Genomic DNA, 14,884 nt, shown 5'->3' on the forward strand with positions numbered 1-14,884 from the left:
TTTTAAATAGTACTATTGCTCAACTCGACCCGATCCATCCAACCCACCTGAATTGACACCCTTATATATGTCTATATTTTATTTATTAATTTTTTTTTTAGAGAAGTAGATGTCTATATTTTGAGGCTATATATTCTTATATTTCCTGGTCAGATTATTAAGAAATTAAGACACGGAAACCACTTCCTCGAGAAATTTCTAATGAAAATGGGATTATATAAATTGATATTTACATTTTGCAACATAATAATATATTTCTTTCATTTTTGCCCCACATAAATTATTGGATATATATATCTGTTAATCAGTTGTTAATTAGTTAATTGAGTAGTTAGTTGATATAGTTAGCTTGATAGCAGTTAGATGATATAGTTGAGTTAGAAGTTAGTATATGACAACACCACTGGAGAACTCAATCATCAAGTTTTCAGTTTTCTGACTTCAATAAACGAGAACGCTTCGTCCTCATCACAACGTGGTTCTCACGTAATATGGTATCAGAGCAATCGTGCCAACTATGGTGATCGGAGCTTCAATTTGCGTTTCTTTGCATTAAGCTCTTGCCTCGGGTATTCTCAAATCTCCGTATCAAATTTTTTTACATATCTCATGGCTCCTAGAAATTTACCAGAATTTTCTCGAGGAAATGGTCAGTCCGCCATTGATGATCCGATGAGCCCATACTTCTTGCATCACTCGGATAATCCGGGCCTCACTTTGGTCTCTCAATCACTAACGGGAGACAATTACGCATCCTGGAGCAGAGCGATGAGAATTGCACTTTCTGTCAAAAACAAGTTGGGCTTTGTAGACGGGACAATTGGAAGACCGTCAGAGGCTGATGCAAATTTACTCAGTTTCTGGACTCGAAACAATAACATCGTGATCTCCTGGATATTAAACTCTGTGTCCAAGGATATTTCCGCGAGTATTCTTTTCTCAGAATCTGCAGCTAGCATATGGGACGATCTCAAAGAACGATTTCAACAGAGTGACGGGCCAAGGATTTTTCAATTACGACGTGATCTTGTGAACTTACGTCAAGGACAATCATCTGTAAGTGTCTATTTCACAAAGCTTAAAGCTCTTTGGGAAGAATTGAACAATTTTCGTCCAATGTGTAGCTGTGGTAAATGTAGCTGTGAAGGTGTAAAGAAGCTGGACAACCATATTCAAATGGAATATGTCATGACTTTTCTTATGGGACTTAGTGATTCCTTTGCACAAATTCGAAGCCAAGTTCTTTTGCTTGATCCACTCCCTCCCATAAATCGTGTTTTCTCGTTGGTTGTCCAAGAAGAACGAAACAGAGCAATCGGTGCACAAGTCACAGCTCCCATTTCCAAAGGAAATATGGCTTTTGTGTTAAAGAATGACCAATCGCATAAAATTTCTCAAGGTCGGGGTTTCACAAGATTTCACAAGGAAAGGCCCTTCTGTACCAAGTGCAATGTTCATGGTCATACAGTCGATACTTGCTATAAGATTCATGGATATCCTCCGGGCTTTAAGCTTCGAGGAAACACCACAAATAGGTACATGACAGCAAGTGCAAATCAAATCACTGGAACACATACATCCACGGCCCATGCTAACACCAGTGATGATTCATCTCAGAATTTAATCCAAGGTTTCAACAAAGAACAGTTGCAACAATTGAGGGTAATGTTTGATCAGCATATTACGTCACACGACAAGCATAATCCTTCTGTCCATGCCTCAGAGAGTGCTCACATCACAGGTACTTGCTTATCTACATGTGCTCCTAATAATTTGTGTTCTCCCTCATGTTGGATTACCGACTCTGGAGCATCCAGACATATTTGTTCTTATGAGTCATTGTTTAGCTCACTTCAACCGGTCACGGGTTCCACGGTTACTTTGCCTAATCACACAACTATTGAAGTTAAGTTTTGTGGCAGTATCAAGCTTGGTGAATCATTGATTCTGGAAGATGTCATATTTATACCGAGTTTCAAATTTAATCTACTATCTGTCAGCTCCCTTATTGCTACCACTAAATCAATGATCAGTTTCTATCATGATTCGTTTATCATCCAGGAGGTGATAACGTGGAAGATGATTGGAAAGGGTAGGAAAGTCGAAGGACTCTATGTTTTGAATACAAGCTCGGCCTCTCAAAATACTTTCATCAATCAGATTTCAGTAGAGACATGGCACAGTCGTCTCGGACATCCATCTGGTACAGTCATGAATACCTTAAGGGATCAGTTACATTGTAATAGTGTCAACTTAGATAGGTGTAAATCTTGTCCAATTTGCCCACTAGCTAAACAAAGAAGACTCGCATTTGTGTCTCACCATAATATGTCTGATTCTTCTTTTGATCTTGTACACTGTGATATATGGGGACCATACAATGTTGCAACGCGAAATAATCAACGTTATTTCCTCACTATGGTAGATGATTGTACTCGTTTCACGTGGGTATTTTTACTTAAGCACAAATCGGATGCTTGTGGACTTGTTTCTCGGTTTTACAGTATGATTAAGACTCAATTCCTTAAAAGATCAAAGCCTTCCGCACAGATAATGCAAAAGAACTTGCTTTCAAAGATCTGTGCATGGACAAAGGCATCATACATCAGCTATCTTGTGTCCAAACCCCACAACAGAATTCAGTAGTTGAAAGGAAACACCAACATCTTCTCAATGTGGCTAGAGCTCTATTTTTCCAGTCGCATGTGGCTGCTGAATTTTGGGGTGATTGTATATTGACAGCAACATACTTGATCAATTGAGTACCATCCCCTACGACTCACCACAAGTCTCCTTATGAGCTACTTTATCAACGAGCTTTTGAGTATTCCTCTTTGAGAACATTTGGGTGTCTCGCCTTTGCGTCCACATTAGCTGCCAATCGAGACAACCTCTCACCAACAGCTCGTGCATGTATTTTCTTAGGGTATCCTGCAAACATCAAAGGTTACAAACTACTGGACATAAATACTAAAGAGATCTTTATTTCTTGGGATGTCATATTTCATGAAACCACATTTCCATTCCTATCACTCAGTCCCAATCTCAGTGTTGATTCATTTCCCAGTGTGGTTCTCCCATTGATATTGGATACATCAAGACCTGACACCCTCATTCCAACATCGACAACTGCTCCACAATCACTGGAACCGAACACTTCTTCAACATTGGTCTAGGCTCTTAATCCACCAGCTCCTGTGTATCATAGAACATCATCCAGAAATATACAACCTCCATCATATCTTCGTGATTATCATTGCAATCTGCTGCACTCAGACACTTTGTTGCCCTCTACGTCATCATATCCTTTAAGCTCCTACATCTCATATGCTTCTCTATCGAATTCATATCAAAATTTGACACTCAATGTGTCATCACATTTTGAACCTCAATTTTATAATCAAGCCAAAAACCTTCCTCAGTGGCAGGCAGCCATGAAAGATGAACTTGATGCCATGGAGGCTAATCACACGTGGTCAGTAGTCCCTCTACCACCAGGAAAGCTAGCCATTGGTTGCCGCTGGGTTTACAAGATTAAATATTCATCTAATGGCTTGGTTGATCGACATAAGGCTCGTCTTATGGCCAAAGGATATACCCAACAAGAAGGGGTTGATTTCTTTGAAACCTTTTCTCCCGTGGCCAAACTAGCTACTGTCAAAGTGTTGTTGGCCCTTGCTGCCAGTCAACAATGGAACCTTGCACAATTAGACGTGAACAATGCATTTCTTAATGGAGACTTGTTGGAGGAAGTATATATGGACTTACCACTTGGCTACGTTGTCCATGGTTCAACTATCACCCCATCACCGAAACTTGTATGCAAGCTTCACAAGTCGATTTATGGACTTCGACAAGCATCTCGGCAGTGGTACTCAAAATTTTCCCACGCCCTCATTCAATCTGGCTTTATTCAATCACAATCTGATCACACGCTGTTTACTAAAGGCACGGGGTCCTCTTTCATTGCCCTATTGGTGTATGTTGATGACATTATCATTGCAGGACCGGCATCTGACATTATTCAATCTTTAAAAACATACCTTCAGGGACACTTTAAACTCAAAGACTTGGGATCGCTTAAATATTTCCTTGGTCTCGAAATAGCAAGATCCCAACACGGTATTTGTCTCTCACAACGTCATTACACTCTTAAGTTGTTAGAGGATACTAGTTTTTTAGCCAGCAAGCCAACTTCAACACCAATGGAACCACATGTTCGCTTAAACAACATTGACGGAGAGCCCCTGGTAGACATCTCCCAATACAGGCGTATCATTGGACGCCTTCTCTATCTCACATTGTCTCGCCCAGACATCATGTTTGCCGTGCACAAACTCAGTCAGTTCGTATCTAAGCCACGAACGTGTCACCTGTAGGCTGTACATCATCTTCTACGATACATCAAATCCACACCGGGTCAAGGCATATATTTCTCTGCTTCGTCATCCACTCACTTGCGTGCCTTTTCTGATGCTGATTGGGCCTCTTGTCTAGACACAAGAAAATCTGTTACAGGCTTCTGCATCTTCCTTGGCGATGCATTGGTCGCCTGGAAAGCCAAGAAGCAAGCCACGATTTCCAGATCATCTACTGAAGCTGAATACCGAGCCTTAGCAAGCACTACTAGTGAAATTCTTTGGATCATTCAATTACTTCGAGACTTTCAGATCCATCCATCTTCACCAGCCACCTTGTTTTGTGATAGTCGATCGGCCATACACATTGCACATAATCCTGTGTTCCATGAAAGAACAAAGCACATAGAGATTGATTGTCATTTCATTCGAGGAAAGATTCTTGATGGCTCCATCAAGTTGCTACCCATTCGTTCGGAATCACAACTAACAGACATGTTCACAAAACCATTGCCTTCTCCTACTTTGTCTCACCTACTTTCCAAGATGTCTATCAAAAACATTTATAGTACATCTTGAGAGGGGGTATTGGATATATATATATATATATGTTAATCAGTTGTTAATTAGTTAATTGAGTAGTTAGTTGATATAGTTAGCTTGATAGCAGTTAGATGATAGTTGAGTTAGAAGTTAGTAGATGACAACACCACTGTAGAACTCAATCATCAAGTTTTCAGTTTTCTGACTTCAATAAACGAAAACGCTTCGTCCTCATCACAACGTGGTTCTCACGTAATATAAATCCTTTTTCCAGGTGAGGAGCCTTATTTGACCCACTCTCGTAGTGTGCATGGTTGACGATCGATATCGTGAGAAGACTTCAATCAAGAAAATCACACGCAGCACTAGTTGACAATAGATATCGTGACAAGACTTCAATCAAGAAACGCTGCATCACATTACAACAATATTTGAAAGTTTTCATTTATTGCATAACTTTCAAGGAGAATTTCGAATTTACAGTTTATTAACTTAATTAAATTAATATAATATTAATCAAGTTATAGTCGATCACAATAATATCATCCAAAAGCAAAAAATGGTATCTCAACAATATTTAAAAGTTATCATGATGGTTTTTTTTAGAAAATAAATAAATAAATTTTTAAAGAAGATAAAAAAAACTAAATAAATTATTAAACAAGATAGATATAAGTTGGAGTTTATTACAAAGAAAATAACAATAAATCAATAAATTAAACAAATTTTTTTTTTTTTTTAAAAAAAACTAAATTATTAAACAAAATTAAATTCATGCCTTAAATTCTGACCACTCTCATGTAGAAATTATTCACTTCATATTCCTTCTACTTTCTGGATTCATGTAAATATTGATCACACTGCTTCCCTACATCTCTAAATTACAGGAAGTTTATGGCGGCAAGTTTTGCTCCCGTCTTATTCCTGTGGTACTTACTGGTTAACTCGGCCACTGCACGAACCAACATCACTACTGATCAATCAGCTCTCCTTGCCTTAAAAACTCGCATCACCTCAGACCGTTATGGCATCCTGAAGAACTGGACCGTTTCATCTTCAGTTTGTAACTGGATTGGAGTCACTTGTGGTGCTAGCCATCGAAGAATAACTGCACTTAATGTTTCAAGTATGGGTCTTACCGGAACCATCCCTCCCGAACTCGGAAACCTCTCATTTCTTGTTTCCTTAGACATGAGAAACAACTATTTCAGTGGGATTCTGCCGAGTGATTTGGCTAGTCTTCGAAGATTGAGATTCATCCGACTGAGTTACAACAATTTCACCGGGGGAGTTCCATTTTTGTTCGGTTTATTGCCTCAACTTCGATACCTGTCTCTCAGAAACAACAGCTTTACTGGTTTGAGATTATTCCTTCGCTCACTTTCTAATGAAACGAAGCTCGAGACACTGGACATGGGATTTAATTCTATTCAAGGTGAACTCCCTGAATCAATAAGCTATCTTCGTGAACTCAAGGCTTTGAGCATAGAAGGTAACCATCTTTCTGGTTCCATCCCTTCTTCAATAGTGAACTTGTCAAGTTTAGAGACTTTGATTCTGTCTCAAAATTCAATTCAAGGAATCATACCAGAAGGCATAGGGAATCTGCATAATCTGAAATGGTTGAATCTGGCGAATAACCAACTTACGGGTTCTATACCATTCAGCATCTTTAATATCTCAACACTAGAACTTATATCTTTCACACAAAATAACTTATCTGGTGTTCTTCCAAATGATATGTGCCTTCAACTTCCATCACTTCAAGGGGTTTATCTATCTTTCAATGAGATTCATGGCCAAATTCCATCCACTATTTCTGCATGTTCTCAGCTTCAAACCCTGTCATTGTCAAATAATAACTTTATTGGAACCATACCACCCGAAATCGTGAATTTAGAGATGTTGGATGTATTGTATCTTGGCTTCAACAAGTTCACAGGTACGACCTTACATTTTGCCAATCAATGCATGTCATTGTTGTGCTATATATGTTTCAAATAAATGCTGCCAAATTAAGTATTCATATAATGCCTAGTTCCATTAGTCCAAGATCCTATATGCATTAGTTGCAAATCATGTCGGACATGATGTAAAAATTGAGTTTTCCATTGAATATTAGGAAGCAGCAATCTTATAATTTAACATCCGAGTAGCATCTTTGCATGAGCACGATGTTCTAGCTTGTTTTACCAACTTCAAATTCCATTTCTTTGAATTTGTCAGGCCCAATTCCATCTGAGATAGGTAAACTTCGTAATCTCCAGTTCTTTGCCGTGGAAAACAACCTTCTTAGTGGCTCTATTCCATCCAGCCTCTTCAACATCACTTCGTTACTGCGTTTGTCATTGGCTCAAAATAAACTCGAGGGAATCTTAATAGAAGAATTTGGGAATCTCACCACGCTTATGGAACTTTATCTTGGCCATAACCACTTCACCGGTTCAAAAACTGTTAATTTATTCCTTTCCACGAGAAATTTCTTCCCGCTTTCTTGACTTCTACAGCTTGTTTTGTATTTACAGGTGTGATACCTCAAAGGTTTAGTGAACTCAAGGAATTAGCGGCACTGGACTTGGGAACTAATGGATTAAGCGGTTTCGTGCCGCCAGATATATTCAACATTTCCACGTTGATATTGATTTCACTGACTGGAAATTACCTTTCAGGAAAACTTCCATCAAATATTGGTAATCTTCTTCCAAATCTTGAAGAACTTTACCTTGGTGCGAACAACTTTGATGGAGTTTTCCCGAATTCTATCTCAAACTGTTCTGAGCTGACAACTATAGACCTTTCTGAGAATAAATTCACCGGTCCAATCCCAGATTCTCTCGGGAATCTAAGATCCCTACAACTCCTAAACTTGGAGACGAACAACTTTACAAGTGAATCTATGTCTCCTGAATTGAGCTTTCTCAACTCCTTGACGAATTGCAGGCAGTTAACCGAATTGGCTATCAGTTACAATCCACTAAATGCCATTCTTCCTTCATCTGTGGGGAATCTATCTTCTTCCCTGCACACTGTTTATGCTTCTGATTGCAAAATTACGGGCTACATTCCGAACGAAATTGGTAACTTGAGTGGATTGGCATCATTGTATCTTTATGGAAATGAGTTGAGTGGATTTATTCCAGAAACACTAGATGGTTTATGGGACCTTCAGCGATTATCTCTTGGTAGCAATCGAATAAGAGGATACATTCCAAGTGGCTTATGCAAATTAAAGAACCTGGGAGCATTGTACTTGAGCCAAAATTTACTTATAGGCTCAATTCCAGAATGCTTGGGAAATGTCTCTTCTCTAAGGGACATAGACCTCAGTTTCAATAACTTAACTTCGGATATACCTGCTAGCATATGGAACTTGCAAAATCTTCTCACACTTGACATTTCCTCAAATTCCTTCACTGGTTCTCTCTCTCCTCTAATAGGAAATCTGAAAGTGGCAACGTCAGTTAACGTGTCAATGAACCAACTGTCAGACGATATTCCCGCTACACTGGGAGATTTGCAAAGCCTAATAGATCTTTCTCTGGCTCATAATAGATTTCGAGGATCCATTCCTGAGTCGATAGGTAACATGTTAAGTTTGGTTTCCCTAGACATTTCCTACAATAACATCTCTGGTGCAATTCCAAAGTCTTTAGAAGCACTAAAGCATCTTGTGTACTTCAATGTTTCTTTCAATCAATTATCAGGAGAGATTCCTACTGATGGTCCTTTTCATAACTTTACTAGTGAATCTTTTATGTCCAACGTTGGATTATGTGGTCCACCGATGTCATCCTGTCGAGAATCAAAGCACAAATCTAAAGTAAAACAAGTACTTCGAGTAGTATTCATTCTCCTAGGAATTGCAGTATTAGTGTCAGCCGTCACCTTCACCTTGATACTGATTAAAAACAGGAGAAAACCCAGGCCTCCAACTGTATCAGATATATCATCTGTTGAAAGACCTCCAAAAATTTCCTATCACGATCTTTTACAGGCAACAAATGGATATAGTGACGAAAATTTTCTCGGTAAGGGAAGTTTCGGTTCTGTTTATAAAGGTGTTATGAGAGACGGGACAATTTTGGCCATAAAGGTATTTAACATGGAATTAGAAGGTGTGTTGAAGACCTTTGATGTTGAATGTGAAGTACTTCGCAATCTTCGCCATAGAAATCTCACGAAGGTAATCAGCAGTTGCTCCAACCAGGATTTCAGGGCCTTAGTGCTCGAATACATGCCCAATGGGAGTCTGGAAAAGTGGCTGCATTCTGATGGATATTTCTTGAATATAATTCAAAGATTGAGCATAATGATCGACGTGGCTAGTGCCTTGGAATATCTTCACCATGGTTACTCCACACCTGTGGTTCACTGCGACTTGAAGCCTAGCAACGTCCTTATAGATGAAAACATGGTTGCCCATGTTAGTGATTTTGGTATTGCAAAATTTTTGGGCGAAGATGGGAGCATAACACACACCAGGACCATGGCTACACTGGGTTACATGGCTCCAGGCAATACTCAACCTTGAATTTTTCTTCTCACTTTCCGCTCATATTTTGCTAATAATTTGTTTGAAATTGTCATTTTCAGAGTATGGGTTGGAAGGTATGGTTTCCACAAGATGTGATGTGTATAGTTATGGCGTCATGCTGTTGGAAACTTTCACAAGAAAACGGCCTAGTGATGAGAAGTTTGATGGAGATCTTAACCTCAAGAAGTGGGTAAAGAATTCACAGTCTAATGCACTAAGTCATGTTATTGATGTCGATTTAACAAGACCAAAGGAAGAAAATTTTAACAAGAAATTGAGATGTCTTAATTCCGTCCTGGAATTAGCCTTGAATTGCATGGCAGAATCGCCTGGAGAAAGGATGAACATGAAAGATGTCCTTGCAGAACTAAAGAAAATCAAACTTCAGTTAATGTCAGATTAATGGGGATTCAGAAATTCCGGTAAGAATCAATGTAAACATATCGTTGAGGCAATATAAATATCTTCCTCTTTGCGTTTATGTGTGTGTAGAGCAAAAGCAATTGCAAGAAGGGGTTGGTTTGGAAACCATGCTATTGACAGCAGCTCGAACATGAGACTATGATGATTTTATCAAGAGATTATTTTACCACTGTAAAATATTATAATTTTATCCGAAGAAGTCGCCATATTATAGTTCATATGAAATTTTACCAGGATCAATTTCATCAAACAAGTTTACAGCGTCTATTGTAATGAAAAAAGTTTCCGTGCAACTCCTTGTTTCTTGAATTCACTGTTGGAACGATTAGAAGCTGAAATTTTCTGTGAACTTCGAAAATTTATGTGAAACTTTTTTATTGGATTAAAATGGAATAACCCAAGATGGATCAACTCAAATAAATTAAAAAATAATGATGGAGGAAAAAATCGGTTCAGATTAAATGGAAGGGTGTAAAACTCTTCATTTCGACTGTCTCCTTTGAATGTCCTGAACTTCACCCACCAGGGCATCCCTCCGTCCTTTGCACTATCCTTGTAGTCAAGCGAATTGTCGAAGAATACAGCCACGATCAAGGCCACGGTAGGGGAGGACAAGAAAATCGTGTTAAGGAAATCATTGAATTGCAGCAGAACATGGACGATACCGAATAAATGGGAGTTGTTAGAAACATGTGAAAACAAGACAGAATAATAATATATTTGTGTCAACTCACCCATCCAGCATTGGTGTGCGCAGGACCATGAAGAGCAGCGGAAGTGTATTCCCTGGAGTATTCTGGGATAGACAAACCGAGGAAGAGGGATACACCAGCGATGAAAAGGTTTCTCATTGAATTCATGTTCGTGAATTGCAAAAATGACAATCCCACCGAAGCTGAAATAGCGATAAGCAATCAGAAACAAGGGAAATGAAGCCAAACAAGTTTCAAGCAACGAAACCCGGATTACTGACCAACTATACCGAACATAACACAATATTTTGCTGCAAACACTGAGAAAGGTATTGATGCAAACAATGCTCCAAATTTCCCTGCACATAACATTTTTTTTAAAATGATGATAAAAAAAACACCAACAATGTGTATTTTTGAATTCTTGGCAGTATATGCTTATCATCCAAGATTGAGAAGAAGATCATGAAGCCAGCCGAAATTTGAATCACTCTACTACTGCCAACACGGGTGCTTCCAAGAAGACCAATATTTTCCGTGTTTCCATAGAAATCATTAGTGAATATCTGTTATATATTAAGTAGTGAAGGCAAAGTAGTGAATAAAGCCTAAACCACTTACACAGAAACTGTGGATCCAGTACCAGAATGCCCTAGTCTTTAATTTATTTCGAGAGATATTTGCTTCAATAAACTTCAAAATCGTGGCATTAAGTAAAAGGCATAAATTCAGAGAACTTTTTTCTACCAACTTGCCAACCAATTTCACGACTAAGAACATGAGCGGGAGGCGGTGTTGCACTTGCCAAACGAGCTGCTGCCTTGTAAGCTCCCGTTGACTGAAGAAGAAGGAAACTTTATCAATTGCAACAATCACTCTACTGGAGTTATAAAATATTAGAACTGTGGAAGTTTACCTCAATTAAGGCGACCAGTACAGCAGACATCCTTCCAAATGAATGACCAGCATCAAAGGTGGGTGCACCACTGCAGTGGATACGGGATTTTAATCGTATCGATAAATTTATAGGTGATGAGTAATGCTCCAAGGAAATAAATAATTTCAAAGACAAGACAATAAAATGAAATAGGTTGATTCTACAGCAGAACAAGTTGACAGATATTAACCATGGGGAAGAAGAAATTAGTTTTGCTTTATCGGTTCGGCAATTTCTTTGAGTTAATTCTGGTTGATACTCACGGGAAATTTAGGGTCCGATTCCGGCGATTGTCACTAATCCAGACACAGGTTTTGAAATTGTCCTGAGCCTGAAATCAAGAATAAGATCGTTAGAAGGGGGTCAGGAGGGTGTCCTGGCGTAGCCACTCCGACGCTCAAGTCAGAGACTGAGGATATATGAGGAGAGCAGCTAAGGGTGCTGCTGAAAACAATATAGTGAATAATAATCATACGCTCAAACCTGGTATTTATAGAAGAATACATGGGTTTGTCATGGGCCCTTCACTTGTGGGCCCTAGATATGGGCCGGTTCTTGATGGGCTCATCTCTGGGTATCACCAGTCTCCTCCTCCCGAGTCGAACTGAATCGTAGGTTCAAAGTTCGATTAATTGTGTTGTCCTCGATTTACCGGGCACGAGTTGTGCACTTACTTTCTGACGCTCGTCACTCTCCAAAAATTTGGAAACAAATCAAATCGAAATTCACCAGCTCTCCCCCGCCTATATCTGCGCGTTAACCCTAGCGCTGCTTCATCATCACCTCGCCATTAACCTTGTGCAAGCCATCGATCGCAGCTCGCCACCCCTCGCCCTTGCCTCGCCCAAGCCATCGCGCCACCCCTCGCACCCGCCCTCGCCCTGAGCCCGCCGCACCCCTCGCCCATCCTCTGATAGCTTTGCCTCATAGCGCCTCGCCCAACCCCTCGCACAGCTCCTCGCCCTGCTCGTAGCGCCTCGCCCCTCGTCTCCCTCGCCATTCCACTGCCCCCTGTTCTCGCCTCCACAGCGCACCCTAGCCTGAACAGTGCGCCAGCTTCTCGCCCAGCCTGCGCAGCTCTCGCCCTCGCCCCTCCCAGACGCCATTCGCCCTTCTCCACAGCCCCTCGCGCAACGCCCTTGCCCTTCACCCGCAGCCCTTAGTTTCTGAAGAGCTTTTGGGGGCGTTGCCCCAAACCCCCACGACCTGACCGGGCAGGTCGATCTCCGTAATTTTTGCAGTGGCAAACATCGTTCGTTATCGACAAAACAAATAAATTTTTCTACTTCCCCGTGCCCTTGACTCCTCTGCTAAAATAGTCCTTAGTAAGAAAAATAAAACTTCAACATTCTCACCATCTAACTCCTCTGCTAGGCTATGCCTTAGCAGGAAAGTAAAATTCACATCATCATCTTGTAACTTCTCTACTAAGCCAGGCCTTAGCAGGAAAACAAAACTCACACCTCCTCAGCCTCTCTAACTCCTCTGCTATCGAAGTCTTAGCATGAAAATAAAAATTTCTCTCCTCCCAACTCTGCTCATCTGCTAGGCGACGCCTTAGCAGGAAAATAAAAATATGACATCTCACTCTGCTTCTCTGCTAGGCGATGCCTTAGCAGGCAAATAAAATTTTCTCTCCTCCCCAACTCTACTCATCTACTAGGCGACACATTAGCAGGAAAATAAAAATTCTCCTCCTTCACCGTCTAACTCCTCTGCTAGGCGACGCTTTAGCAGGACAATAAAAATTCTCCACCTTCACACTTTAACTCCTCTTCTAGGCGACGCTTTAGCAGGAAAATAAAAATTCTCCCCCTTCACACTTTAACTCCTCTTCTAGGCGACGCTTTAGCAGGAAAATAAAATTTTCTTTCGTCCCCAACTCTACTCATCTACTAGGCGACGCATTAGCAGGAAAATAAAAATTCTCCTCCTTCACCGTCTAACTCCTCTGCTAGGCGACGCTTTAGCAGGAAAATAAACTTTTACTCCTCCCTAACTCTGCTCCTCTGCTAGCCGATGCCTTAGCAGGAAAATAAAATTTTCTCTCCTCCCCAACTCTACTCATCTACTAGGCGACGCATTAGCAGGAAAATAAAAATTCTCCTCCTTCACCATCTAACTCCTCTGCTAGGCGACGCTTTAGCAGGAAAATAAAAATTCCCCATCTCCACCCTCTATCTCCTCTGCTAGGTGATACCTTAGCAGGAAAATAAAAATTCAACACCTCCACCATCTAACTCATCTGCTAAGCCGGGCCTTAGCAGGAAAATAAAAATTCAACACCTCCACCCTCTAACTCCTCTGCTAAGTCGGGCCTTTGCAGGAAAATAAAAATTCCCCACCTCCACCCTCTAACTCTTCTGCTAGGTGATACCTTAGCAGGAAAATAAAAATTCACCACCTCCACCATCTAACTCATCTGCTACGCCGGGCCTTAGCAGGAAAATAAAAATTCAACACCTCCCCCCTCTAACTCCTCTGCTAAGTCGGGCCTTTGCAGGAAAATAAAAATTCCCCACCTCCACCCTCTAACTCTTCTGCTAGGCGATACCTTAGCAGGAAAATAAAAATTTCACATCTCACTCTGCTTCTCTGCTAGGCGATGCCTTGGCAGGAAAATAAAATTTTCTCTCCTCCCCAACTCTGCTCATCTGCTAGGCGACGCCTTAGCAGGAAAATAAAAATTCTCCTCCTTCACCCTCTAACTCCTCTACTAGGCGAAGCTTTAGCAGGAGAATAAAAATTCCCCATCTCCACCCTCTATCTCCTCTGCTAGGTGATACCATAGCAGGAAAATAAAAATTCAACACCTCCACAATCTAACTCCTCTGCTAAGCCGGGCCTTAGCAGGAGAATAAAAATTCCCCACCACCACCCTCTATCTCCTCTGCTAGGTGATACCTTAGCAGGAAAATAAAAATTCAACATCTCCACCCTCTAACTCCTCTGCTAAGCCGGGCCTTAGAAGACTCAAGGGAAATTTAGGGTCCGATTCCAACGAGTGTCACTAGTCCAGACGCAGGTTTTGAAATTGTCCTGAGCCTGAAATCAAGAATAAGATCGTTAGAAGGGGGCCAGGAGCGCTCAAGTCAGAGACTGAGGATATATGAGGAGATCAGCTAAGGGTGCTGCTGAAAACAATATAGTGAATAATAATCATACGCTCAAACCTGATATTTATAGAAGAATACATGGGCTTGTCATGAGCCCTTCACTTGTGGGCCCTAGATATGAGCCGGTTCTTGATGGGCTCATCCCTGGGTATCACTGGTCGATGCTTGTATGCTCCGCTGGCTATCAGCAGGTGTGCATAAGCCCATATGACCGTGACGGATCAGAGATTAGAAGAGCAAATCGTTCCAGTATAGGGTATTGTTTTGCTTGAAAGTTCTTC

The 14,884-nt window shown here is 40.7% G+C and overlaps 1 protein-coding gene and 1 pseudogene across 5 annotated transcripts; one reads left to right on the forward strand and one right to left on the reverse strand.

Moving 5' to 3' along the window:
* Positions 1-5,718: 5,718 nt before the first annotated feature.
* On the forward strand, positions 5,719-11,717 carry LOC140985081 (uncharacterized). 5 transcript variants are annotated; one of them, XR_012176694.1, is made up of 5 exons: positions 5,719-6,843; positions 7,128-7,343; positions 7,427-9,415; positions 9,495-9,917; positions 11,543-11,717. XR_012176694.1 is itself a non-coding variant. In XM_073452833.1 (5 exons), the coding sequence occupies exons 1-4, from the start codon at positions 5,796-5,798 to the stop codon at positions 9,836-9,838; spliced, it is 3,597 nt and encodes a 1,198-aa protein (XP_073308934.1). In that variant the 5' UTR covers positions 5,719-5,795; the 3' UTR covers positions 9,839-9,857; positions 11,580-11,716. The 5 variants fall into 5 exon arrangements, 4 of the variants coding, with proteins under 4 accessions (XP_073308934.1, XP_073308933.1, XP_073308935.1 ...); XM_073452833.1 differs by having other exon boundaries at positions 9,495-9,857; positions 11,580-11,716; XM_073452832.1 differs by lacking the exon at positions 11,543-11,717 and adding an exon at positions 9,928-10,067 and having other exon boundaries at positions 9,495-9,857.
* Positions 9,941-12,487, reverse strand: LOC140983926 (nucleobase-ascorbate transporter 2-like; annotated as a pseudogene).
* Positions 12,488-14,884: the final 2,397 nt, after the last annotated feature.

This window comes from Primulina huaijiensis, chromosome 9 (genome assembly GCF_012295235.1).
Source record: "Primulina huaijiensis isolate GDHJ02 chromosome 9, ASM1229523v2, whole genome shotgun sequence".
Classification (NCBI taxonomy): Eukaryota; Viridiplantae; Streptophyta; class Magnoliopsida; order Lamiales; family Gesneriaceae; genus Primulina; species Primulina huaijiensis.

What these genes read in the sequence shown, in the direction of transcription:
- LOC140985081 (XM_073452833.1), top strand. Translation starts at nt 5,796, where the DNA reads ATGGCGGCAAGTTTTGCTCCCGTCTTATTCCTGTGGTACTTACTGGTT. An exon ending in TGGCTTCAACAAGTTCACAG is followed by an intron (nt 6,844 to 7,127) that starts GTACGACCTTAC and finishes TGAATTTGTCAG; the next exon opens with GCCCAATTCCATCTGAGATA. An exon ending in ACTGGGTTACATGGCTCCAG is followed by an intron (nt 9,416 to 9,494) that starts GCAATACTCAAC and finishes TGTCATTTTCAG; the next exon opens with AGTATGGGTTGGAAGGTATG.